The following is a 24,283-nucleotide window of genomic DNA, read 5'->3' as shown; positions in this document are numbered from 1 at the left end:
TAGCTTCATCTTCTGTAAGAAAGGTGCGAAAATGGATATTACGGTAAGTTCAAGGTTTAGAAGAAATAGTAAAACAATTCTTTAGCTCCGACAAGATTGGCCTAGTGATTAAGAAGGAGCTCATGTATCCACTCGATTCCGAGTTCGAAATTCCTTAGACCATCAGAGCACCTTTGAAGTGATTACCCGATTCGCGCACATTCCAATATTCAATTCCATTTCCAAACGTAGAATCATACCAAAAGTTTTCTTTCATCGATCATCTTCCCATAGCCAATCACTTACCAATCAATTTCATTAGCTTATTTTGAAAACATTAATCAAGGATTAGATTTATTATGTATGGGGAAAAAGGAAAATTGTATTAATTATTCTCTTTCTTCGTCTGAATCTCTTTCTCCACCTGACCTGTAAAGTTGCTTGCTTATGGAGCAAGCAGGTCATGGAAACGAAAGGAACAAAAAAAGAAACTGAGAAAAAGAAAGAAGAGGAAAAAAGAAAAAGGCCAAAAAAAGTGACCAATAATATAATTTTTTAAAAAGAATAATAAATAATTAAAATACGGAATATATATATATATATATATTTTCGCAAAATTTACCACTTTGCCACATCGCCGCCGCCTTTAGCGGTCCATCATTTGCCACTGTTCTTCTTTTCTCCCCTCTTCTATGTAATAAACCCCTTGCAGTCGCAGACCTCTCCACTCTTCTCTCATCAGTTCCTCTTCCTCGAATCTCAAACATCCTCACCTTCGATGATCTGAACCGCCGATCAGCTCCGCCATGGAAGACTTGACGAAGCTCATCCAGGTGCTCTCTGAAGATACCAGCGGGAGCGATCTCCCTCAGAGGCTCCACTCCGATGCCTCCGCCAAGTCAGGCCTCCAGGCGTTCTACTCGATTCTCCAGCGCGGCCTGGGCGTGATTTCCGACGAAGATAGCAGGTTCGGGTTCCAGTCATGGACCGATGCTCAGATTCAGGCCGTCCTGGCGATTGCCTTCCCTGCTGTATCAGCCACTCGATCCCTCTCAGGTACCTTTTCCCTTCTCGCGGACCTGCTCCCCCGGGCTTCAGGAATCAATGGCTGAAGTGCGAGTTGGCAGTGCTTCTCGTGTCGAGAGAAGTTAGAAGAAACTCTTTTGTGCTCATACGACTTTATTTGAGCTTGATTAAATTAAACGGTTTCATATAATGTTCAGTTTGAAGCGTGAGTTATTTTTAATTACTTGTTCCTCTGCCCCCTGGCATCAGCTTGTTTGCTTGATCAAGGTGCTCTTTTGTTGCATCGGGGTGGCATCCTGATTCCTCTATGGATGCAAATATGTATGATTTTCCTAATATGTGCTATAGCTGGCTGCGACTGTCTTGACTTCTAATTTGTGAGAATCTTGTTATTACCTTCTTGAACAGTGGAAGAAGTGGAGCCCTTACTGGTTGCAGTGGTACAAAAGTTGCTGGAGTTTGCTGTTATATATCTGGAGCACTCAAACTTCAACAGCGATGATTCGAGTATGCAGGTGGGTTTCTGCCGCTTTCTTCATGACACTTAAATAGGCACCTCAGTGTGTACTTTAGTGATGGAGTTGGATAATGAGGCTTCAAAACCTTTTTGCTTGTTTTGTCAGTTGCGTATTGCCCTCATAAAATAATGCTCAATTCACCCTATGCTAACCCAAAATTCCATATACGGAACAGACTGGAATAAGATGGTTTGGACAATTTAGTTGATGGAGTATTTGTTGGTTCAATTGTTGAGGTTACTGACATTGGATGAGCATCTCACCTGTTTGGTTAGTCAAAATTAAGAGCAAGTTATTAGGTCATGTCTGGTATGATAGAATGGAAAGGGACTAGATAGAATCCCCGTATTAACAATCCAATTTTCTACTGTGTTTCCATGTGCATTTTCACTCCTCCATACCAGAGATGGAATAAGAATTTATGGTCCTTAAATCAGGGTGGAGACAATTTCTTTCTAGATAGCCATTTTCTTCTTAGATAGATGGTGGCATCTTTAACATTTATTTGTGAGAAAGATAGATTCAGTCTTTCAGATATGAGGTGCATATCTCCCAAGATGAGATATATAAATAGAGCCCTGAAGAGTGCAACTTTTAACATGATATGGGAAGTACCAAAAAATCAAATTGAATGATCCTATGGGTCTTACAAGTGAAGATGACGCCAGATGTAGACATGGGGATAGATCTGTCTAAGTTTCTTGCAATCAGTAGCCCTTAAAATGCATCTAATGGGCTTACATGTCTATGCGCAGAGTTATTTTTTACAGCTCTTGGAGCTGTCATTTGCTGATAGTTCAGAAAAGTTATCTGACGCACCACAACTTCTCTATGTGGACGGAAATCTGAACTCCTTGTTATTTGCTGGAGATTCTGTTGACGCTGAACTGGATAAGCATATGAAGTGCAATCTGCAAGGTACTTCTAACTATTTTCTGCTATTTTTCAGTGTTCTAGGAACAAAAGAGTAATAACTTTATTCCCAACTCCTTCAGATCGTACTTTTTCCACGTTATATATTATTGATTTCATTTTTCTGCACCTTTTTTGAGTAGGCTGCTCGAGGCAAGAGAAACCACTGGATCATCTCTTGATGTCACTCGCTTCTGATTACATGCAGCCTGAGAGGCAGATGCTAAGGCTAACTGGATCTGGTTTATGCCAGGATGTAGACAGATTGTCTTTCCTATCTCAGCATTGGGCAATTGTTCATATTGGATGTATTCAGAGGCTCATCCTTCTCTGTAAAGATCTCATCACAATTCCATCCGATCAGAAGACTGCAGGAAACAACTTGCGTCGGAGACTCTCCCTCAGTTTGCGGATTCTCAAATTACTTGGAAATCTTTCCCAGTATGTCCCGTATGTGGAGTATGACTCAGCATTGTTAAAAGCATGTGCTTCATATGCAGATGTATTGCCTGGGTTGTTTAATATAAGGTTTGAATTTGTAAATAGTAGCAGTATCATTGAGGGTAGTTTTGAGAGCCTCGTTCTGCTATTGCCGGAAGAATTTCTTCACGTCCTCCAGATTGTCTTCGGCAACACTGTGGTGTTTCAAAATGTTCAAGCATGCATTGCAGCTTCTATATTGGACAATTTGGCAACCATAGAATGGAGGTACGACAAGTCTGCAACTAATGTAAAGCCACCTCTGGTGTACTTCCCTCGAGTAGTTCTCTTTCTGCTGAAACTCATACATGAAGTCAGTGGACGGACATATCAGGCTTTTGATTGGAAAGACAGTCTTAGAGAACCTATAAGCAGCTGCGATGGTATACTGGGTGATGCCCCTTCATGTAGTGTTCACTCTGAGAAGGTTCGTTTGCTTGAAAAATATACAGTGGAGGATCTGATGAAATTGATATTTCCAGAATCGAGGCCGTGGCTGAATAGTCTTATTCATCTCATATTTTTCCTTTTCTCGGAAGGAGTGAAGTCAGGGCAAAAAATAGAAAGGTCCTATTCCAGCTGTGCAAGGACTAGCTGTCCTGCTGAAGTGGATAATGCTGCAAGCCATGAAGAGGAAGCACTCTTTGGGGACCTTTTTTCTGAAGGGGGTCGATCTGCAAGTTCTACTGATGATCAGTTGCCTGGTGTTGTCGCTTCTGTTTCCAGCAATTCCAATACGTCAGCTGAAGCAGCTTCTGAGATTTTGAATTTTCTGAAAGGCTATATTTTCTCTCCTGAGTGGCATCTGTCTGTTTATAGCGATGCCTGCAAGAGGCTTGATCGAGATCACATTGATATCTTGCTTTCCATTATCGATGGTCAGGGCAGTGATCCATTGGATAGCACTCCCGGTAGCTCTGATGTACCTCAGGTGGAAAAGAAGATTGGGCATGCACGTGAGCTTTGCTTTGGTTTGCTGCACAACCTTCTTACACTTCGTGCTTTGTCAAATTCCCTGGAAGATTACCTTGTCCAGAAAATTCTGAAAATTGAAAATGGCCTGTTTATTTACAATGGCTGGACTCTGACATTGCTGGTTCATACACTGTTCAGCAAGGTTGGTTTGGAAGGAACCCAGCTGAGGACCAAACTCTACAAAGATTTCATTGCTTTTATTGTTGATAAGGCAAAGGCTGTTCAGTTGGGATCTCCTAGCCTCAAAGAAGTGCTCCGAACTCTTCCCTCAGCTTTTCACATTGAGATCCTTCTTGCTGCATTTCATTTATCATCTCAAGTGGAAAAGGTAACGATGGCAACTTCAATTTTCTGCTCAATTAATGAAGTGAGTGTTGCCGCTACGGGTTTTACCAGCATGCAGTTATCATGCTGGGCTCTTCTAGTTTCGAGGTTGGTTATACTCCTACGACACATGCTGTTTTATCCACAAACTTGTCCTCCCCCGCTACTTTTGGATTTGCGAACCAAGTTGAGAGAGGCACCTGCTGGCGGAGCACATTTGTCAGAGAATGCAAATGGTCACTTGTCATCTTGGGCGTCAGTTGTATTGAATGGGGTAATTCGTTCTTGGGCTAATGAGGAACCTTCTATCAACTGTTTGATCAACCAGCTGATCGATACTGTTGCACTTCCTGTATCTCGGTATAGAGATGATCAGTCTGTTGACTGCATGCTCATGGATTGGAGTGATGTTCGTGCATCTTTGTCTAAGATTTTGGGGTTGTGGAAGGACAAAAAAGCTGAGTCAGTTGAAGACCTTATTGTTGAAAGGTATATATTTGGTCTCTGCTGGGATATACCGACATTAAGCAAGCCAATAGATCATCCGCATTTCCTTTGGAGCAAACCTGAAAACCTGGACATCTCTGATATTGGGCAGTTCATTCAGTTCAGCCACATGGTTTTAGGAGGCTACTTTGTTCAAGACGGTGTGCAATTCTTGGGTGTTACATTTTCGGTGCTTAAGCGATTGCATACTGTAGCTCTTCCAGGGAGCCCTGAGGAGATAGACTGGAATTTCTTTAGAAGCGGAATGTGGTTGTCTTTGGCTCTATCTGTGCTTAATACTGGAATTTGGGGCTACTCCATGAAGAATGAAGGCCCTGGAGCAAGAACTGTTTTGGCAGGAAATGGTTCTAGAGAAAATGATTATGTGATTAGTGCTGTAACCCTGATATCCTGTATAGTTGAGGCTGGCCAAGTTGCTGAACTTGTGAGACTTTTATCTTCGATACTGAATAGATGTTTATTGGCCTTCCAGAAGTTCTTTGTTGCTACTTTCAGGAAGAGCGAGCACGATGCTAGCAAGTTTTCACCTTTGTTGCTACTCGTACATTCTGGATTTGACAAGCCAATACAGGATGAGCTCCTTGAGAAGAGCAGGATTAGTTCTTGCATGCTTGATTATATGAATGAGCTCTTAATGAAGCTAGATGTAGCTGTTGACAAAAGGAGTGCTGGAGTCTTTTGTAAGGCCCTGTGGAACTTCATGCCTCATGGTTTTCCTCCTCTCGTTTCAAGTCCCAGTGCTATCCTCCTTTCCTGCATGATAAACATAAAAGAAATAATATTTACCATGGATGCGGTTCTTGGAATGAAAGAAGTTGGCGGAGATTCTTGCTTAGATGCTGGAACAGTTCATCAGATTGCACAGGCAGTAATGACTGTCAAATTTTGTAAGATCTTTGGCAGTCTTCATGATAAATGTGAACCTTTGCTCAGCAGGTTGAGGGGGAGTTTAGGAGGATCTGTTCATGCAGAGTTGTTTCTAATGAAGCAAATGGAAGAGTTCCTAAAAGATATCAATGCTAGTGAAACCAGTGACAGCGACACTTTTGAATGGCTAATTGATAAATTTATTGGTGTCATGGATAACCTCAGGAAAGACCCCTCAAAATTTGATAGTTTGAAATTTTACCTTGGTGTGGACATCGGCGACAGAGAGGTCAAGGAGACTTATGGATTGCAACATGGCAATGTGATGGTTTTAATTGACTCTCTCGATAACTGTTACTCAGAGCCAGTAAATGTGAAGGTATTCAATTTCTTTGTTGATATCTTATCAGGAGAACTCTGCTCTGATATCAAACTAAAGCTTCATAATAAGTTCATTGGCATGGATTTGCCATCCCTGTCCAAATGGCTGGAGAAGAGGCTGTTGGGTTGCGCTACGGAAGATTCAGAGGGTGTTCATTGTGTAAAAGGGGTTTCTGTGCCACTGAGAGATACTACTATGAATTTCCTTCTGTGTCTTACATCCTTCTCCAGTGAATCGTCGTCCACTGAACTACAGAGTCATTTGTTTGAAGCTCTGCTGCATTCACTTGATGCTGCTTTTGTGTTGTTTGACATCCACATGGCAAAATCCTACTTTCAGTTTGTTGCCCAATTTGTAAAAGGGGAGGCTTCTATTAAGTTGCTCTTGGAGAGGACTGTAATGCTGATGGAGAAACTAGCGGGAAATGAGAATTCGATTCCTGGGCTGAAGTTTATCTTTAGCTTTCTTGGATCTATCTTGAGGGAATATGGCTCGTGTAAAAATCCTCTAGAGAAGTCCTCTACGAAGTCCTTGCCTGGAACTGGGCCTGGATCAGGTCAAGTGGCATCGAAGCCAGTAGGATCCAGGAAAAACTCAGATGCATTGATGCTCTCTAATAATCAAGAAAGCGGATCTGCATCATTTGACTGTGATGCTACTTCTGTTGATGAAGACGAGGATGATGGAACATCGGATGGGGAGGTTGCAAGCGTGGACAAGGAAGAGGAAGATGATGCAAACACTGAAAGGGCCCTTGCGTCCAAGGTTTGCACATTTACATCCAGTGGCAGCAATTTCATGGAACAGCATTGGTACTTCTGCTATACATGTGATCTGACAGTTTCAAAAGGTTGTTGCTCTGTTTGTGCAAAGGTTTGTCATAGGGGTCATCGTGTTGTCTATTCTCGCTTGAGTCGATTTTTTTGCGACTGTGGAGCGGGTGGTGTCAGAGGCAGCAGTTGCCAATGCTTGAAACCTCGGAAATTCACTGGAAGTAGTGCCGGACCTGTCAGTCGTCCCACTAATTTGCCTTCCCTTTTATCCTTGTCGGAGGATGGAAATCAGATACCCGAAAGTGACTCTGATCTGGACGAGGATTTTAGTGCTGATGGAGATGGTTCACTCAGCTTATCCATTCCGAGGGACCTCCAAGAAGGGATTTCAAAGATGCTTGAAGAGCTAAATGTTGAGGAGCAGGTGCTGGATCTTTGTGTCTCTTTGCTGCCTTCAATAACCAGTAGAAGAGATTCCAATCTTTCAAGAGAGAGGAAAATCATTTTAGGTGAAGACAAGGTGATGTCTTATGGCGTTGATCTCTTGCAACTCAAGAAGGCATATAAAAGTGGCTCATTGGATCTCAAAATAAAGGCAGATTACACAAATTCGAAAGAGCTCAAAACGCATTTGGCTAGTGGTTCCCTAGTCAAGTCTTTGCTCAGTGTAAGTGTTCGAGGTCGACTAGCTGTTGGGGAAGGTGATAAGGTAGCTATATTTGATGTTGGGCAGTTAATCGGGCAAGCCACTATTGCACCAGTAACAGCTGACAAAACCAACGTCAAGCCTCTGTCTAAGAATATTGTACGCTTTGAAATTGTACACCTGTCATTCAACTCATCAGCGGAGAACTACCTTGCTGTGGCAGGCTATGAAGATTGCCAAGTTCTTACGCTGAATTCCCGTGGAGAAGTGACTGATCGGCTTGCAATTGAACTTGCTTTGCAAGGTGCTTATATCAGACGGGTCGACTGGGTCCCTGGCTCACAGGTTCAGTTGCTAGTGGTCACCAACAAATTTGTCAAAATATATGATCTGTCTCAGGATAATATAAGTCCTTTGCGCTACTTCACATTGGCTGATGAGAAGATTGTGGATGCAACACTTTGTGTGGCATCTCATGGGAGGATGTTTCTTCTTGTGCTTTCAGAATGTGGAAGTTTGTACAGGCTGGAATTATCAAAGGATTGCAATATTGGCGCAACACCTCTGAAGGAAATAATCAAGGTGCAGGATAAAGAAACTTGTTCGAAGGGCTTGTCATTATATTTCTCGCCAACCTACAGATTGATATTCCTATCGTACCACGATGGTACCACTTTAGTAGGCCAGTTAAGTCCTGACGCTGACTCCCTTGTTGAGGTAGCGGCTGTATATGAGGAGGAACAAGATGCTAAGCGTCGGCCTGCAGGGCTACATCATTGGAAGGAATTATTGGCTGGCAGTGGGTTATTTTGTTGCATGTCAAGCTTCAAATCAAATTCTGCACTTGTTGTGGCCATAGGAGCTCATGATCTGACTGCTCAGAACGTGCGTCATGCACTAGGTTCATCAGCACCTTTAGTTGGGATAACTGCTTACAAGCCTTTATCTAAAGACAAGATCCATTGTCTTGTTTTACATGAGGATGGTAGTCTTCAAATATACTCCTATGCTTCCATTGGAGTAGATGCTAGTGCCAATGCAGCATCAGAAAAGATTAAGAAATTAGGTGCCGGAATCCTCAACAACAAAGCTTTTGCTGGTGCAAATCCCGAGTTTCCCCTAGATTTCTTTGAAAAGACGATCTGCATCACTGCAGATGTGAAATTAGGTGGGGATGCCATCAGAAACGGTGATTCTGATGGTGCTAAACAGAGCTTGGCATCGGAGGATGGCTGTCTAGAGAGCCCCAGCACTTCAGGGTTTAAGGTACCATGTCTTCTCCTCCCTTCCTTCCATCCATATTCTATAGTAGTGCAACATGCATTGTAGTTGGGATTACTTGTTGAGATGGATTCAGTTCTCGAGGAGCTTGAGAGTGATGTAAACTGGAAAGATTTGAATTGTTTATCTGCACTGCGAGATCAATTTCTGTTACACTGCCTCCTTTTTTCCTGTTTCATTCACTTGCATATTTTATGTGGTCCTTTTGTTTTCTTGACCTACTCATAATTTTACATTTTTGTCGAGTTTGATGTCATGGGTGTCGTATTCAATCTTGTGTTCTTGTCTGGTACTTATGTTGAGGTGCATGATTTGCTGACTCTCTCCTTTCCATTCCCAACACAGATATCAGTTTCAAACTCAAACCCTGACGTCGTCATGGTTGGCTTCCGTGTACATGTGGGCAATACGTCTCCAAACCATATACCTTCTAATCTTACCATTTTCCAGAGGGTTATTAAATTAGATGAAGGCATGCGGTCTTGGTATGATGTTCCTTTTACAGTGGCTGAATCTCTTCTTGCTGATGAGGAATTTGTAATAGCTGTTGGGCCAACACTTAATGGCTCTGCATTGCCTAGAATAGACGCTCTTGAGGTCTATGGGCGATCTAAGGATGAATTTGGTTGGAAAGAAAAAATGGATGCAGTGTTGGATATGGAAGCTCATGTGCTCGGCAACAAATCTGTGCCTGTGGGAAGAGGGAGAAAATTCCGGTCTGTGCAGTCAGCTTCTGTTGAGGAGCAGGTGGTAGCAGATGGTCTGAAGCTTTTGTCAAGGTATTATTCACTTTGTCGGGTGCAGGAGTGTTCAAGAATTGAGGATTTGAATCTGGGAGTGAACAAGCTCAAGTGCAAGCAGATATTAGAGGATATATTTCAAAGTGATAGAGAGCCTCTGCTTCAGGGGGCAGCTTCCCGTGTGTTGCAGGCTTTGTTCCCAAAGAAGGAGATATATTATCAAGTAATAGTACATATAATTTATTATTTATTATTTGTGACAACTTTTCTTATTATATCCCTGCTTCCTTTTTTTATTGCATACTTTTTATTGACAGAACCTTGAATTTTATCTCAGGTGAAGGACACGATGCGTCTACTTGGGGTGGTAAAGTCTGTATCTGTTCTTTCTGCTAGACTCGGGGTTGGTGGTGCTGTTGGAAGCTGGATAATTGAAGAATTTACGGCCCAAATGCATGCAGTATCTAAGATTGCATTGCACCGCCGTGCAAATTTAGCTACATTTTTGGAGTCAAATGGTACATTCTGATTCCTGTAATTGATTTTTGGCTTCATTAGGAGATGTCTTTTTGCATATTGTTGGTACTGTCCCAGTATATCTGCAGCCACAATTGTATTGTTTGGTAGTTTCTTGTGTTATTTTGAGAATTATATAATTGAAACTTGAATGACTCCCACTTAGGAGTTCATGTTAATCATGAAACCATCTGTAGTTTCGATGAGCGATTTATCTAGTTGTTTGTACTGGATGTTCATAATTATTATTCTGATGCTTAGTTATCATTTAGTTTCGCTCATCAATTAATTTCATATTTTCTTAGGATCTGATGTAGTGGATGGGCTTATGCAAGTTTTGTGGGGAATTTTGGATTTAGAGCAGCCTGACACGCAGACGACAAACAATATTGTTATATCTTCTGTGGAACTCATCTATTGCTATGCTGAATGCCTGGCTTTACATGGAAATAATCACGCGGAACGCTCTGTTGCTCCTGCTGTAGTTTTGATGAAGCAACTTCTATTTTCTCCTAACCAGGCCATTCAAACAGCGAGCAGGTGCGTCCTTTGTGCATGCATTCTTGTCATATCATGTGGTTTATCTTGAGGCATTTGCTAATGTAGCATTTACTGTTTCAGCTTGGCTATATCTTCAAGATTACTCCAGGTGCCTTTCCCAAGTCAAACGATGTTGACTGCTGATGATGCCACCGAGAATGCTTTCTCCACAGCTGCACCTGCTGAAACGGGTGGGACAAATTCTCAAGTCATGATTGAAGAAGATTCAATCACATCATCTGTGCAGTATTGCTGTGATGGTTGCAGTACCGTTCCTATACTGAGGCGCAGATGGCACTGTACTGTTTGTCCTGATTTTGATCTATGTGAGGCTTGCTATGAAGTATTAGGTGCCGACCAACTGCCTCCACCTCACTCTAAAGATCATCGAATGACTGCAATCCCCATTGAAGTGGATTCCTTGGGAGGGCATGGTCATGAAATTCCCTACTCCACAGATGATACTGGTGAATCCAATCTGCTGCCTCCTGCAGCCCCCGTCAGTACACGGACTTCTGCTCCCTCTATCCACATCTTGGAACCCAATGAATCTGGAGACTTCTCTTCTTCAGCAGTTGACTCAGTTTTAATCTCTGCATCGAAGAGGGAGGTAAACTCCTTGCTTCTATCTGAGCTTCTTGAGCAGCTGAAAGGGTGGATGGAGACAACCTCTGGAGTTCAGGCCATACCGGTCATGCAGCTATTCTATAGGTTATCTTCTGCAGTGAATGGACCTTTTATTGGCAGTTCAAAGCCTGAGGATTTGGACTTGGAGAAATTAATCAATTGGTTCCTGAATGAAATTAACATCAATAAGCCTTTTGTGGCCAATACGCGTTCTTCTTTTGGTGAGGTTGCAGTACTCATGTTCATGTTTTTCACTTTGATGCTTCGGAACTGGCACCAACCGGGCAGTGATAGCTCTGTTCGCAGCACTAGTGGGACTTCTGATATGCATGATAGAAACACATCTGTTGCTACCCTATCTCTATCAGATGATCATGAGAAGAATGACTTTGCATCCCAATTGCTCCGGGCATGCAATGCTCTCAGGCAACAAGCTTTTATCAATTATTTGATGGATATCCTACAGCAGCTAGTGCATGTGTTCAAGTCTTCAGTGAATTTCGAAAATTCACACGGTACAGGTCATGGTCCTGGCTGTGGAGCTCTTCTTTCAGTTCGAAGAGATTTACCAGCGGGAAATTTCTCTCCCTTCTTCTCAGATACATATGTGAAGTCCCACCATGCAGATATTTTTATGGACTACCACAGGCTGCTCTTGGAAAATACTTTCAGACTGTTGTATGCCCTGGTTAGACCGGAAAAGCAGGACAAGAGTGGAGAGAAGGAGAAAGTTTACAGAAGTGCCAGCATTAAGGATTTGAAGCTGGATGGGTACCAGGATGTTCTCTGCAGTTATATAAATAATCCCCAGACTTCTTTTGTGAGAAGGTATGCAAGGAGACTTTTCCTTCATCTGTGCGGAAGCAAGACTCATTATTACAGTGTTCGGGACGCTTGGCAGTTCTCCAATGAAGTGAAGAAACTTTACAAGCATGTGAACAAGTCCGGTGGCTTTCATAATCCTGCATCGTATGAGAGGAGCGTGAAGATAATCAAATGCTTGTCAACCATGGCAGAAGTGGCTGCAGCAAGGCCACGTAATTGGCAAAAGTATTGCCTTAGACATGGAGACGTGTTGCCGTTCCTGCTGGATGGAATATTCTCCTTCGATGAAGAGTCAGTGATTCAGATTCTGAAACTCATAAGTTTGGCTTTCTACTTTGGAAAGGATACCTTCCAGTCCTTCCAGAAAGTTGAAGCTGGGGAGACAGGATCCAGCTCTGCTAAATCAAGTGCACAATTCCTGGATACAAAGAAGAAAAAGAAAGGTGAAGATGGAAGTGATTCTGGTTCGGAAAAGTCTTATATGGATATGGAGGCAGCAGTCGACATATTCACTGATAAGAGTGGTGAAGTTCTGAAACAGTTCATTGATTGCTTTTTGTTGGAGTGGAATTCAAGCTCTGTGCGCTCGGAGGCCAGGTGTGTCCTTCACGGGATCTGGCATCACGGAAAGCAATCAGTGAAGGAGACCTTGTTACTGTCCCTGTTGCAGAAAGTGAAGGACCTCCCCATGTATGGTCAAAATATTGTTGAATACACTGAGCTTGTAACATGGCTTCTTGGAGGAAAGACTGCTGATACAAGTTCAAAGCCACAGAGCCCTGAATTTGTGGACCGATGTTTGACTACAGATACGATTAGATGCATCTTTGAAGCACTTCGTTCACAGAATGAGCTCTTGGCTAATCATCCAAATTCACGCATATACAACACTTTGAGTGGTCTTGTGGAATTTGATGGGTACTATCTTGAGAGTGAGCCCTGTGTTGCCTGCAGCTCCCCGGAGGTACCTTACAGCAGGATGAAGCTGGAAAACTTGAAATCTGAGACAAAGTTCACTGACAAGCGCATCATTGTGAAGTGTACTGGAAGCTATACCATCCAGACTGTCACCATGAATGTCCATGATGCCCGGAAGTCTAAGTCAGTGAAGGTTTTGAACCTCTACTATAACAACAGGCCCGTGGCAGATTTGTCGGAGTTGAAAAATAACTGGACTTTGTGGAAGCGTGCGAAGAGCTGTCATCTTGCTTTCAATCAGACTGAACTTAAAGTTGAATTTCCGATTCCAATCACTGCCTGTAATTTCATGATTGAGCTGGATTCATTCTATGAAAATCTTCAAGCTCTGTCCCTTGAACCATTACAGTGCCCTCGCTGCAGTAGGCCTGTCGCAGACAAGCATGGGCTCTGTGGCAATTGTCACGAGAATGCTTACCAGTGCAGACAATGCCGCAACATCAATTATGAGAATCTGGATTCTTTCCTTTGCAATGAGTGTGGGTACAGCAAATATGGCCGTTTTGAATTTAACTTCATGGCCAAACCAAGTTTCACGTTTGATGATATGGAGAACGATGACGATATGAAGAGAGGGTTGGCAGCTATTGAATCGGAGTCTGAGAATGCACATAGGAGATACCAACAACTTTTGGGATTCAAGAAGCCACTGATGAAGATAGTGTCCAGCATTGGTGAGAATGAGATGGATTCACAGCAAAAGGACTCTGTCCAGCAGATGATGGTCTCTTTGCCGGGACCATCATGCAAGATAAACCGCAAAATTGCACTTCTTGGTGTTTTATATGGTGAGAAGTGCAAAGCTGCTTTTGATTCTGTGAGCAAGAGTGTTCAAACACTTCAAGGGCTGCGTCGAGTCCTGATGAACTACTTGCACCAGAAAAATTCTGATGGTGGAGTGGGTGGCTCAAGATTTGTAGTTTCTAGGTCACCCAACAATTGTTATGGCTGTGCAGCTACTTTTGTTACTCAGTGTCTTGACTTGCTACATGTGCTTTCAAAACATCCTGCTGCCAAAAAACAACTTGGTGGTGCTGGAATCATATCTGAATTGTTTCAGAATAACATTCATCAAGGTCCCAAAAATTCCAGAGTCCAAGCTAGGGCTGTACTGTGTGCCTTCTCCGAGGGTGATCTGAATGCTGTGACAGATCTAAACAATTTGATACAGAAGAAAGTCATGTATTGCCTTGAACATCATCGCTCCATGGATATTGCCCTTGCTACACGTGAGGAGTTGCTGCTGCTCTCTGAAGTTTGCTCTCTCACGGACGAATTTTGGGAATCAAGATTGCGAATCGCTTTTCAGCTGTTGTTTTCTTCCATCAAACTGGGGGCTAAGCATCCTGCAATCTCTGAGCATGTGATCCTTCCTTGTCTGAAGATTATTTCCCAGGCTTGTACTCCCCCGAAACCTGATGCAGCTGATAAGGAACCAAAGAAGTCTGCTCCTCCAAAGGAAGACAAGAATGTGACCATGTCCAATTCATCTGGTGCTACTGCAGGCAGTGGCAAGTCTGTTGCCGAATCCCTGGAAAAGAACTGGGATGCTTCAAATAAGGTGCAGGATATTCCACTGCTAAGCTACTCAGAGTGGGAGAAGGGAGCATCTTATCTGGATTTTGTGAGGAGACAATATCAAGTGTCTCAGGCAGTCAAGGTTGCAGGGCAGAGGTCTCGATCCCAAAGACAAGATTACCTGGCTCTAAAGTATGTGCTTAGGTGGAAGCGACGTGCCCACAGGACATCTAAGGGTGACTTGGCTTCATTTGAGCTGGGCTCATGGGTCAAGGAACTTGTTCTTAGTGCTTGTTCACAATCTATTAGATCAGAGATGTGCATGCTGATTAGTTTGTTATCTGCACAAAGTTCATCGAGACGGTTCCGCCTGTTGAATTTGCTGATGGGTTTGTTACCAGCAACTCTCTCTGCTGGTGAAAGCGCTGCTGAATATTTTGAGTTGCTCTTCAGGATGATTGAGTCGGAAGATGCACGTCTTTTCTTGACTGCACGAGGATGTCTGACAACAATTTGCAAGCTTATTGCCGAAGAAGTAGGCAATGTGGAATCTTTGGAGCGCAGCTTGCATATAGACATTTCACAGGGATTTATTCTTCACAAACTCATAGAGTTGCTCAGCAAATTTTTAGAGGTCTCTAACATTAGGTCAAGGTACATTGATATTTTCAATTTTATTTGGTGATAGATTGGTTTCAGAATCATCTTTATATTTTTATTTATTTTTGCTGACACATAGACCTTTTAATTGGGGTGTTAGGTTCATGCGAGATAATTTGTTATCTGAAGTTCTGGAGGCTTTGATTGTGATCCGAGGCCTGATAGTGCAGAAGACAAAGTTGATAAGTGATTGCAACCGACTGCTAAAAGATCTTTTAGACAGCCTTCTGCTTGAAAACAGTGAAAACAAACGGCAATTCATCCGTGCTTGTATAAATGGTCTGCAAATCCATGGAGAGGAGAAAAAGGGTCGGACTTGTTTGGTATGCTCCTGCTAACTCTTAATTATTTTTACTTTTGCTGATCATAAATATTAGAACCTATATTTGTGAAGGCAATAAATAATGCATTATATTTTTAAATAATATAGTGTAGATACGTTAGCCATATCTATTGTATTTCATGGCTTTGACGGTTTGTACACGTCAATTTCAATATGTACAGTTCATACTGGAGCAGCTTTGCAATTTGATCTGCCCTTCAAAACCGGAAGCTGTGTATCTACTGGTTTTGAACAAAGCACACACGCAGGAAGAATTTATTCGAGGATCAATGACAAAGAATCCATATTCCAGTTCCGAGATTGGTCCTTTGATGCGTGATGTTAAGAATAAAATTTGTCATGAGTTAGATCTTATTGGCCTTCTCGAAGATGACTATAGCATGGAGTTGCTAGTGGCTGGAAACATCATCTCTCTTGATCTTAGCGTTGCTCAAGTTTATGAGCAAGTCTGGAAAAAATCCAGTGGCCAATCTTCAAGTACTCTCTCAGCAAACAACCTGTTATCTTCTACTTCTGCAACTGGCCGAGATTGTCCACCGATGATAGTGACTTATCGGCTTCAGGTTCTTCTCTAGTACCTTATATCTTTTATTAGAGAAGCATAGAATTGAATTGACTCTTCATAATTCCAGACTTCTTTTTTGTCCAAAACTTGATCAGTTCATAGTGCAGTTTTCTTGCTTAGAATTTGAATCTTTCAATACCTGCAGTGGAATATGCAAGTTTTACTTTTGTTTGCCGCGAGTTATGCACTCACCGTGGGTTCCATTGGCAGGGACTAGATGGGGAAGCAACAGAACCCATGATCAAAGAGTTAGAGGAAGATAGGGAGGAATCCCAAGATCCCGAAGTTGAATTTGCAATAGCAGGTGCTGTACGGGAGTATGGGGGTCTGGAAATTATATTGAAGATGATCCAGGTACCAGTTGTTTTCCGATATGTTGCTGTGAGATTTTTCTCTTTGAATTTTCTCTGGTTGTTGATGTTTCTGTTGGTTAAATTTTGCTAAATATTGAGACGTGTTATTCTAATATTCAGCGTCTGAGAGATGATTTCAAGACCAACCAGGAACAGCTGGTAGCAGTCCTTAATCTCCTCATGCATTGTTGCAAAATAAGAGAGAACCGACGGGCTCTCTTGAGGTTAGGGGCGCTTGGACTACTACTAGAAACAGCAAGGCGTGCTTTCTCTGTGGAGGCCATGGAGCCAGCAGAAGGTATTCTTCTAATTGTCGAGAGTTTGACCCTGGAAGCAAATGAAAGCGATGATATCAGCATCACAGGAAGTGCCCTTACTGTGAGCAGTGAAGCAACTGGTACGGGTGAACAGGCTAAAAAGATAGTTCTGATGTTCCTGGAAAGATTGTGCCATCCCCTGGGGAAGAAATCTAACAAGCAACAGAGGAACGCTGAGATGGTTGCGAGAATTTTGCCCTACTTGACTTATGGTGAACCTGCTGCCATGGAAGCCCTCGTGCAGCACTTCAATTCCTACTTGCAGGACTGGTGCGAATTCGACCGGCTGCAGAAGCAGCATGAAGACAGTCCGAAGGATGAGAATATCGCACAGCAAGCCACTAAGCAGAGGCTAACTGTGGAAAATTTTGTTCGAGTTTCAGAGTCGCTGAGGACAAGTTCCTGTGGTGAGAGATTGAAGGACATTATACTTGAAAAGGGCATCACTAGTGTTGCAGTGAGATATCTGAGGGAAAGTTTCGCAGTTGCTGGGCAAGCTGGTTTCAAATCTCGCTCTGAATGGGCATCAGCTTTAAAGTTGCCATCTGTTCCGCTTATTCTGTCCATGCTGAGGGGGTTGTCGATGGGCCATCTGCCTACACAGAAATGTATTGATGGAGGAGGAATCTTGCCTCTCCTTCATGCTTTGGAAGGCGTCCCAGGAGAGAATGAAATTGGAGCGAGGGCGGAGAACTTGTTGGATACACTGGCTAATAAAGAGGGCAATGGAGATGGATACTTGGAAGAGAAGGTTCGCTCATTGCGCCATGCCACGAGAGATGAAATGAGACGCTTAGCTTTGAAAAAGAGAGAGCAAACGCTGCAGGTATTACTCACAATTTGCTATTTTCTTAGTTATTTTCCTGAATAGATTTAGACCAAAATTCAGCCCTGGTAAGCAGTAACATTTTCTTCTTGTATTTATTGTGCTAACTGATGCAGGGCCTTGGCATGAGACGAGAGCTTGCTTCAGATGGAGGTGAGCGAATTGTAGTGGCCCACCCAATACTGGAAGGCCTAGATGATGTAGAGGAGGAGGAGGATGGGCTGGCCTGCATGGTATGCCGAGAAGGCTACGGTCTCAGGCCAAATGACCTCTTAGGTGTCTACTCCTACAGCAAGAGAGTGAATCTCGGTGTTGGTACTTCTGGAAGTTCTCGTGGGGAGTGTGTGTACACGACAGTTAGCTCATTCAATGTCATTCACTTCCAGTGCCACCTCGAGGCCAAACGAGCCGATGCTGCCCTCAAGAACCCTAAGAAAGAGTGGGAAGGTGCCACCCTCAGAAACAACGAATCTCTCTGCAATTCTCTGTTCCCACTGAGAGGTCCCTCTGTTCCCCTTGCGCAGTATGTCAGATATGTTGACCAGTACTGGGATAACCTCAATAATCTGGGACGTGCTGATGGGAATAGGCTTCGTCTACTGACCTACGACATTGTCCTGGTACTGACTTTGAGTACACATTTGTTCTCCCTCTTTTGTGGTTACTATCTACTTATTGTTCCCTGTAATGTCATCTTTAACTGTTTTTTTTTTTTTTTCTTGTGGGGTTTTGCTGTGAAACAATTGTGAAACCTAGTGAATTATTAATGAAATTGTATCCTTTTGTTCTTGTAGATGCTTGCTCGGTTTGCTACTGGAGCATCATTCAGTGTTGATTGCAGAGGTGGTGGAAGGGAAAGCAACTCCAAGTTTTTGCCGTTTATGGTCCAAATGGCCCGTCACCTTCTTGATCAAGGTAGCCCTTCGCAATGCCGAGCAATGGCTAAAGCAGTAGGCGCATACTTATCATCTTCTGCACCTGAGACCCGCCCCTTGACCCCGCCCGGCGCTCAGTCTCCAGGAGGTGGAGGGACTGAAGAGACTGTCCAATTCATGATGGTAAACTCACTGCTGTCAGAGTCCTATGAATCGTGGGTCCAGCATCGCCGCCCTTTCTTGCAGCGCGGGATCTACCATGCTTACATGCAGCACACTCATGGAAGGTCATCTCGCGGGACCGGGGCTGGGACACCCACCAAAAACCCAAGCGCAGAATCCAGGGGAGCTGATGACCTGTTGTCTATCATACGGCCGATGCTGGTCTACACGGGCTTGATCGAGCAGCTGCAATGCTATCTCAAGAAATCGACAGGAGCAGCGATGGCCGTTAGAGCAGGAGGGACTTCATCATCATCGGAATCTGGAGGGGAAGATGGTATGGAGAGCTGGGAGGTGGTGATGAAGGAGAGGCTGTTAAACATGAAGGAGATGATGGGGTTCTCCAAGGAGCTGCTCTCATGGCTTGACGACATGAGCTCAGCCACGGATCTGCAGGAGGCCTTTGACGTAATTGGTGCTCTTGCTGATGTGTTGTCTGGTGGATTTACACGGTGCGAAGACTTTGTGAACGCTGCTATCAGCGCCGGGAGGAGCTGAAGTCCGCGACTTTTTTAACTGGAAGAAAGTGTGAGGTGCACGACTTATTGGGAGAGAGTATTTAGCGAACGGTTTGTTGCGTGACATATGGAAGTTGTCATTCATATTTTTTGTAATCCTGTATAGCATGGCGGTATCGACAAACTATGTGAGCTTGAAGTCTTACTTCGAGGAGATGAATGCGAATAGGAACTTTTTGTATTATAGACAATGAAAATTCGCACTCTCCCAGAGATTTGTTGCAATGCCTACACATTTCACCCCCCTTTTGTGTGAATAAGCCTTGGGCTACGACAGTTACGGACCAGTGAAAGCTGAAGAACTTCGGCCAACACCTTGTAGTAAAAAGCAGGCAGAACCTTAGAAAGCACGGCTTGAAGCCCGTCATGCAAATTGCTCGGCCGGGCCCATGTCAAGCTCAATTTGTTTGGGGACCATGTCCGTCAGGGCTAGAGCAACTTGCCCATCTAACCAAAGTCTTCTCTGCCCATCTATGTTGCATTACACGCGGAACGAGTTAAATAAGGATGTTCAAGACGAGAATCTCACATTAATTTTGGATTTTCCATTGTGAAATTTCGCAAAATTTACCCAATCAAATCACAGATCAACGAACATGTACAAAATTTAATTCGGCTCTTATCACTCTGGTGGCTGCTTCACGCTCTTTCTTTCCGCAGACTACTCCCAAACAAAAAATTGTGAATGAATTGGTAAGAGAGGAAAAGAGACCAATGCGGAACTAGCTTTGTGTTCTCAGCTTCTTATGAGGCTGATCATCCCATTCCTCGCCATTGCTTCTATCTCCACCATGCACAGCTGCTTCACTACCCGGTTGGTGATTTTCATGATCCTGAATGCAACAACATACATCAAGCAACGTGGTAAGTTATTTCCAAGATGCACCAGTTCCAGTTTATCGAGCTTCAGGCACAGATAGGCATATGCTCAGATTTCACTTACGTACAAAAACGTGCAATGAAAGCTGATAAATTGCATTAGACCTGTGAACCGGTGGAGGTACCAGCTGCCGCTACATCTGCTCGTTTCCCTACATCAATTTGCACGGAAATGCTGGCCTGCGACAAGTCCATCCCAGAATTTTGCAGCGCTTGGGTCAGCATATTCAATAACCTGGCCCACGTAAAAAAGAGGGTGTATTATATAACATACTGATCATGCTTTGCCAACATTCATTTTTCCTTTCAAATTGGGATTCCTCATCAACAAACATTCATTGCTTATCTTCCACATTCCTTCCTTGTACCATAAAATCACAATTGAGTCGAAGTTTGAGCACTAGCACCGTTGTTCCAGCGTTATATAGCACAAGATCAAGGTACTTACCCCTGGGAATAGGCACTTGAGAGGCTCTCAGGTCCATTTTCGATGTGTAACTGCTCGTCTTCATTTAGTGAATTGTTAGGCATGACACGCTCAGCTGCAAATGGCGTGCTCGGCCACAATTGAGGCTGAGGATGGGAAGTCATGTTCCCAATACTAGGAAGGGGTTGTAATGCAAGTCCGGATACACCACCCCTTTCAACTGAAGCAAACATGTTTGACTGCATCTGCATAGGTACTGTTGCATTCTCAATATCAGGTTCCAAAGAATTTTGCGTAGCTGTTCGCATCCCCGGATTCACCATGACATTGTTCTCGTGATTTGTACCATTTCTCATGACTTGAGCAGCTTCAACATGACTGTCTACATTCCCACTGTTGTTTCTCTGTTTCATTTACAGGTAATTATTCTCGAGTATTTAATCACAAATAAAACTGTAAATGCATGTAACACCGCACCGGCATGCGACGCATTATCACACTTTGTTGAATTTTAAAGAAATAAATCAAGCGAGGGCAAAGTGTCCCTCCTTTCAACGATGAAAAACATTGCTCTCTAATAGCAAGAACTGTTTTATGAGGCTGAGGGTATCTGAGGCATCAGCGAAGGTTTCAATTACTGAAACAGAAATTTAAACCCCAAAAAAGAGAAAAAGAAAAAGAAAGAACATGAAAAAAACAAATTTAAAGAAGCTTAAACTGCTTTTTCATGCCCTAGAAGGAAAAAGATCGAGAGACAACATGAACTGAAAACATCAGCAAGAATATAGTACTAACTCTTACCCATGGTGTCAGTTTAGTTCGTTCTTGGTTATATCCATGGTAGGGTCCCTCGTACATTTGTAACTTCTCCTGTAAAAAATGAATGTACTCTATAACCTGCCAAACATTTTGGGGTAAACAAAAAGGCATCAGATGAGATCAGAAGAAGAAAGAAAAATCTAATTCAGCCGCAAGAATATCAATATCAGGGTTCCACACCTCTAACAAGAATGAGGCCTTGTCTCTTTTTTGATCATTTTGGGGTATAAGATCTCTTAGGACCTGAAACCTGCATCATCAGCAAACAACAAATCTTAAAACTTTGTCAATCGAGAACATCCAATGCTGGAGATTGCTAAGGAAGCGTCTCATGACAGACAGCTGTGTACGTAGAACACAAAAACCAAATCCGAACACAAGGTTAATAGTACAGAGAGACGGCAACAAGACTCTCATGTCAGCAGCTCCTCAACAAGAGAGGAGAAACCGTCTAGTCCTTACATCTAGCATTAGCATAACTATTGGCATCATCCACCAAGAGGCATAACAAAACAACATTATTCGCTATTTCAGCCGCTTTAATCATACACTAAGCTAAACACAGCCTGCGGGACTAAATAGACAAGCCAGTAAAAAGACATTTCTCGCCTCTCATTGATCTTGCTCCTCCGCCGCTGCTCGGTCTCGGAATGCTTTGACCGCGGCGTATTCGTGCTCCCCTTCTTCCCATCGACCTTCCCTGCCTCCCCTGCTTTGCAGTACATTAGATGCCAGCAAACAGCAGAAATTAGCCGCATTTTCATTCAGACAAAAGCTCAAACAGCTCAACGGCCCAAGAAGACGCAAGAAAATGGAACCTTTGCGGGAAGATGAATCGTGGCAGGGAGTGAAGTCTTCCCCATAGTAGGGCTCTTCTTCTTCTTCTTCTTCTTCTTCTTCTTCTTCTTCTTCCAAGTCCTCCTCGGGGAAAGAACTCCTCGGGGGCCTCACCATAACCAAAAGCTCGACACGAACAAAATCCCAACCCAACCCTAAAGCACCTTGCAAGTGAAATTCAGCTAAGACGCCCACAAGCGATCGGCCGAATGAATTATTCTGCTCTGCTCATCAATGAATCAACCGGCAAGATACAAACAGAGAGAGAGAGAGAGAGAGAGAGAGAGAGGCTCTAGCCAGCGAGTAGGGAGAGTAAAATGAATCCACAACTCAGAAATTTCTGGGCAGGAAAGGAAGAATTTTGGTAGGGGTGGGTGCTAACTTGCGCCGGCTGAGTGAGTGGGTGAGTGATGATCCTCTCTTCCCCTCTTCTCTCTCTCTCTCTTTCTTTTCTTTTTTTTTTTGCCTTTACTAAACTTTTAAAATGAAAAGAAAAAAGAAAAAAAAGAGGAGGTATTTATGGGATATCAATAAAAGATGTATGGTCCTTGTTACTATTTGTGGGCACGGTAATGTCGCTCTCGAATCCAACTCTTAAGGCCCTGAAGAACCGTTCTGACCGTCGGGGCTTCGCACATTTTGCCCGATTAAGCTAGCTCGAGCTCAATAATTGGTCTTCAAAGCATATCTCATGCCTGTCTATTTAATCCCCGTTTTTCTTTGTTTCTATCAAAATATTCTTCCCTTTTTTCTTTTTTCTTTTCAGTTACTGATTTACTATTATATTATTTATTCCTCCAGCATAACTCGCGTACTAGTTTGTTTACTTTAAGATTCATTCTTCTCATTTTTTTTTTCTTTTTGCTCAACTACTAATGGCAAAGAAAATTGATCGACCTCACTGCAACAAGAAACAGACGTATATGCCTCAGCTTGCAAATCGAAGAGATGACTAATTATTGGATGGAGCATTATGCTTCTGCTATGATCTCTGTATTCAATTCTAGATTTTTGTCGGAGATTCGATGCAGAAACACCTTTTTTTTAAAAAAAAAAAAATTACTTGAGAAGCTTTTTAAATTATGATTTTCATACAAATGGAACTATTATCGGACGCTCGAGATGGCATAATCACACTTATTCACAAAAAATATATCCTCAACAGTTTCATTTACAAAAGTTTGTGATGGCATCAATTGATTTTGCTCGCGATAGCTTCAAACTTGGTCCATGGAGAACCAACGGCTCAATACTTTCGAGTACGCAAACTGACAGTAGCATGCCGCACATAGTAATATGAACCCGACGGCTCAGAAGCTGCAGAAGCTTCCTCCAAGGGGCAGCTCAGCAGCTCCGTAGACACGGAACCGGAAAACTGATAAGGAGGAGGAATACTAGCAGAAACCAATGCATTCTCTCTGTTTCAGTCAGTTTCTTCCCCTCTCTCTTTTTGAGCACTGAGAACCATGAGGTACTCATCACTTTATCTTTTATAGGATTTCTCAGGTAATAGCCAAATCAAATCTACTCTGAAGTGATGTCTCCTTTATGTTTGTTTCTTCTGTCGTCCGAATCCGCGGGGGAAACGATGATAACGCTAAGCTATCACTTACTGTTATTGATGCGAAAAAAAAAAAAAAAAAATCTTTGGGTTGGTCCATCCGACTGCAACCACCGTCCCATACCTACAAGAAGGGCTCTCGGGTAGTCTCCCGAGAGCCCCCTCCGACGCTCAAGTCAGATATGTGGAGAGGAGTAGAGAGTGTAGAGAGAGTGTGTGTAGAGAGAATATATATGAAAAATCCCCTTGAATTTGATAATGAGTTTTGTATTTTATAGAGGACTTAATTTTACCCTGTTGTTATCCAGTAATAGGGTTAGGCTTCTTTACTTATCTCTTGTTTTGGGCGTGTTATGGGCCTCGTTTGGATCCATGCCCCTTATAGAAAGCCCAAGTTTAATCGGTGCCAGGTAGCCTGACTAGAAGGTGGTCGACAGAGGGGTCAACATTTCGGGATCGTACGTCCCTTGGTAAGGGTTTCAAAGTTGGTGGAGGGAACCGAACCCCTCGAGGCGAGGAATGCCGACCCCTGAGGCTCTTGGCCACGAACCTGAGTGCTCAAGGAGCCAAGGCTCGAGCCTTTGAGCCCATCGACCTCCGGAGGGTCAAGCCCCTCCAGCCGCTGAGGGTCAAGCCGCGGGGGGTCAAGCCCTTTGAGGCGAGCCCG

The 24,283-nt window shown here is 43.2% G+C and overlaps 2 protein-coding genes across 3 annotated transcripts; one reads left to right on the top strand and one right to left on the bottom strand.

The window, feature by feature from the left end:
• The first annotated feature begins 641 nt into the window (after positions 1–641).
• Positions 642–19,337, top strand: LOC116209298 (auxin transport protein BIG). The gene is made up of 14 exons (XM_031542897.1): positions 642–1,035; positions 1,414–1,520; positions 2,279–2,441; positions 2,579–8,655; positions 9,016–9,633; positions 9,748–9,928; positions 10,232–10,466; positions 10,548–15,068; positions 15,175–15,397; positions 15,579–15,980; positions 16,193–16,336; positions 16,456–17,478; positions 17,595–18,098; positions 18,273–19,337. The coding sequence occupies exons 1-14, from the start codon at positions 786–788 to the stop codon at positions 19,071–19,073; spliced, it is 15,249 nt and encodes a 5,082-aa protein (XP_031398757.1). The 5' UTR covers positions 642–785; the 3' UTR covers positions 19,074–19,337.
• Positions 19,338–19,532: 195 nt separating this feature from the next.
• Positions 19,533–22,525, bottom strand: LOC116209299 (transcription factor BIM2). 2 transcript variants are annotated; one of them, XM_031542899.1, is made up of 7 exons: positions 22,037–22,525; positions 21,828–21,927; positions 21,399–21,468; positions 21,201–21,296; positions 20,421–20,803; positions 20,037–20,207; positions 19,533–19,926 (listed from the first exon to the last, which is right to left on the bottom strand). In XM_031542899.1, exons 1-6 carry the CDS (start codon positions 22,170–22,172, stop codon positions 20,072–20,074), a joined length of 921 nt encoding a protein of 306 aa, XP_031398759.1. In that variant the 5' UTR covers positions 22,173–22,525; the 3' UTR covers positions 19,533–19,926; positions 20,037–20,071. The 2 variants fall into 2 exon arrangements, with proteins under 2 accessions (XP_031398759.1, XP_031398758.1); XM_031542898.1 differs by having other exon boundaries at positions 20,078–20,207; positions 22,037–22,524.
• Between the last annotated feature and the right edge of the window lie 1,758 nt (positions 22,526–24,283).

The sequence above is a fragment of the Punica granatum genome, chromosome 5, assembly GCF_007655135.1.
Source record: "Punica granatum isolate Tunisia-2019 chromosome 5, ASM765513v2, whole genome shotgun sequence".
NCBI lineage: Eukaryota > Viridiplantae > Streptophyta > Magnoliopsida > Myrtales > Lythraceae > Punica > Punica granatum.
Note: the sequence above shows the minus strand (reverse complement) of the source record. Positions and strands in the feature narration are given on the sequence as shown.

Excerpts from the sequence above, each read along its gene's own strand:
- LOC116209298 (XM_031542897.1), top strand. The coding sequence starts at position 786 with ATGGAAGACTTGACGAAGCTCATCCAGGTGCTCTCTGAAGATACCAGC. Across the intron at positions 2,442-2,578 it reads TATGAAGTGCAATCTGCAAG|GCTGCTCGAGGCAAGAGAAA; the intron begins GTACTTCTAACT and ends TTTTTTGAGTAG. Across the intron at positions 9,634-9,747 it reads AGAAGGAGATATATTATCAA|GTGAAGGACACGATGCGTCT; the intron begins GTAATAGTACAT and ends ATTTTATCTCAG.
- LOC116209299 (XM_031542898.1), bottom strand. The coding sequence starts at position 22,172 with ATGGTGAGGCCCCCGAGGAGTTCTTTCCCCGAGGAGGACTTGGAAGAA. Across the intron at positions 20,208-20,420 it reads TCAAGTGCCTATTCCCAGGG|GTTATTGAATATGCTGACCC; the intron begins GTAAGTACCTTG and ends TACGTGGGCCAG. Across the intron at positions 19,927-20,077 it reads GTACCTCCACCGGTTCACAG|GATCATGAAAATCACCAACC; the intron begins GTCTAATGCAAT and ends TGTTGCATTCAG.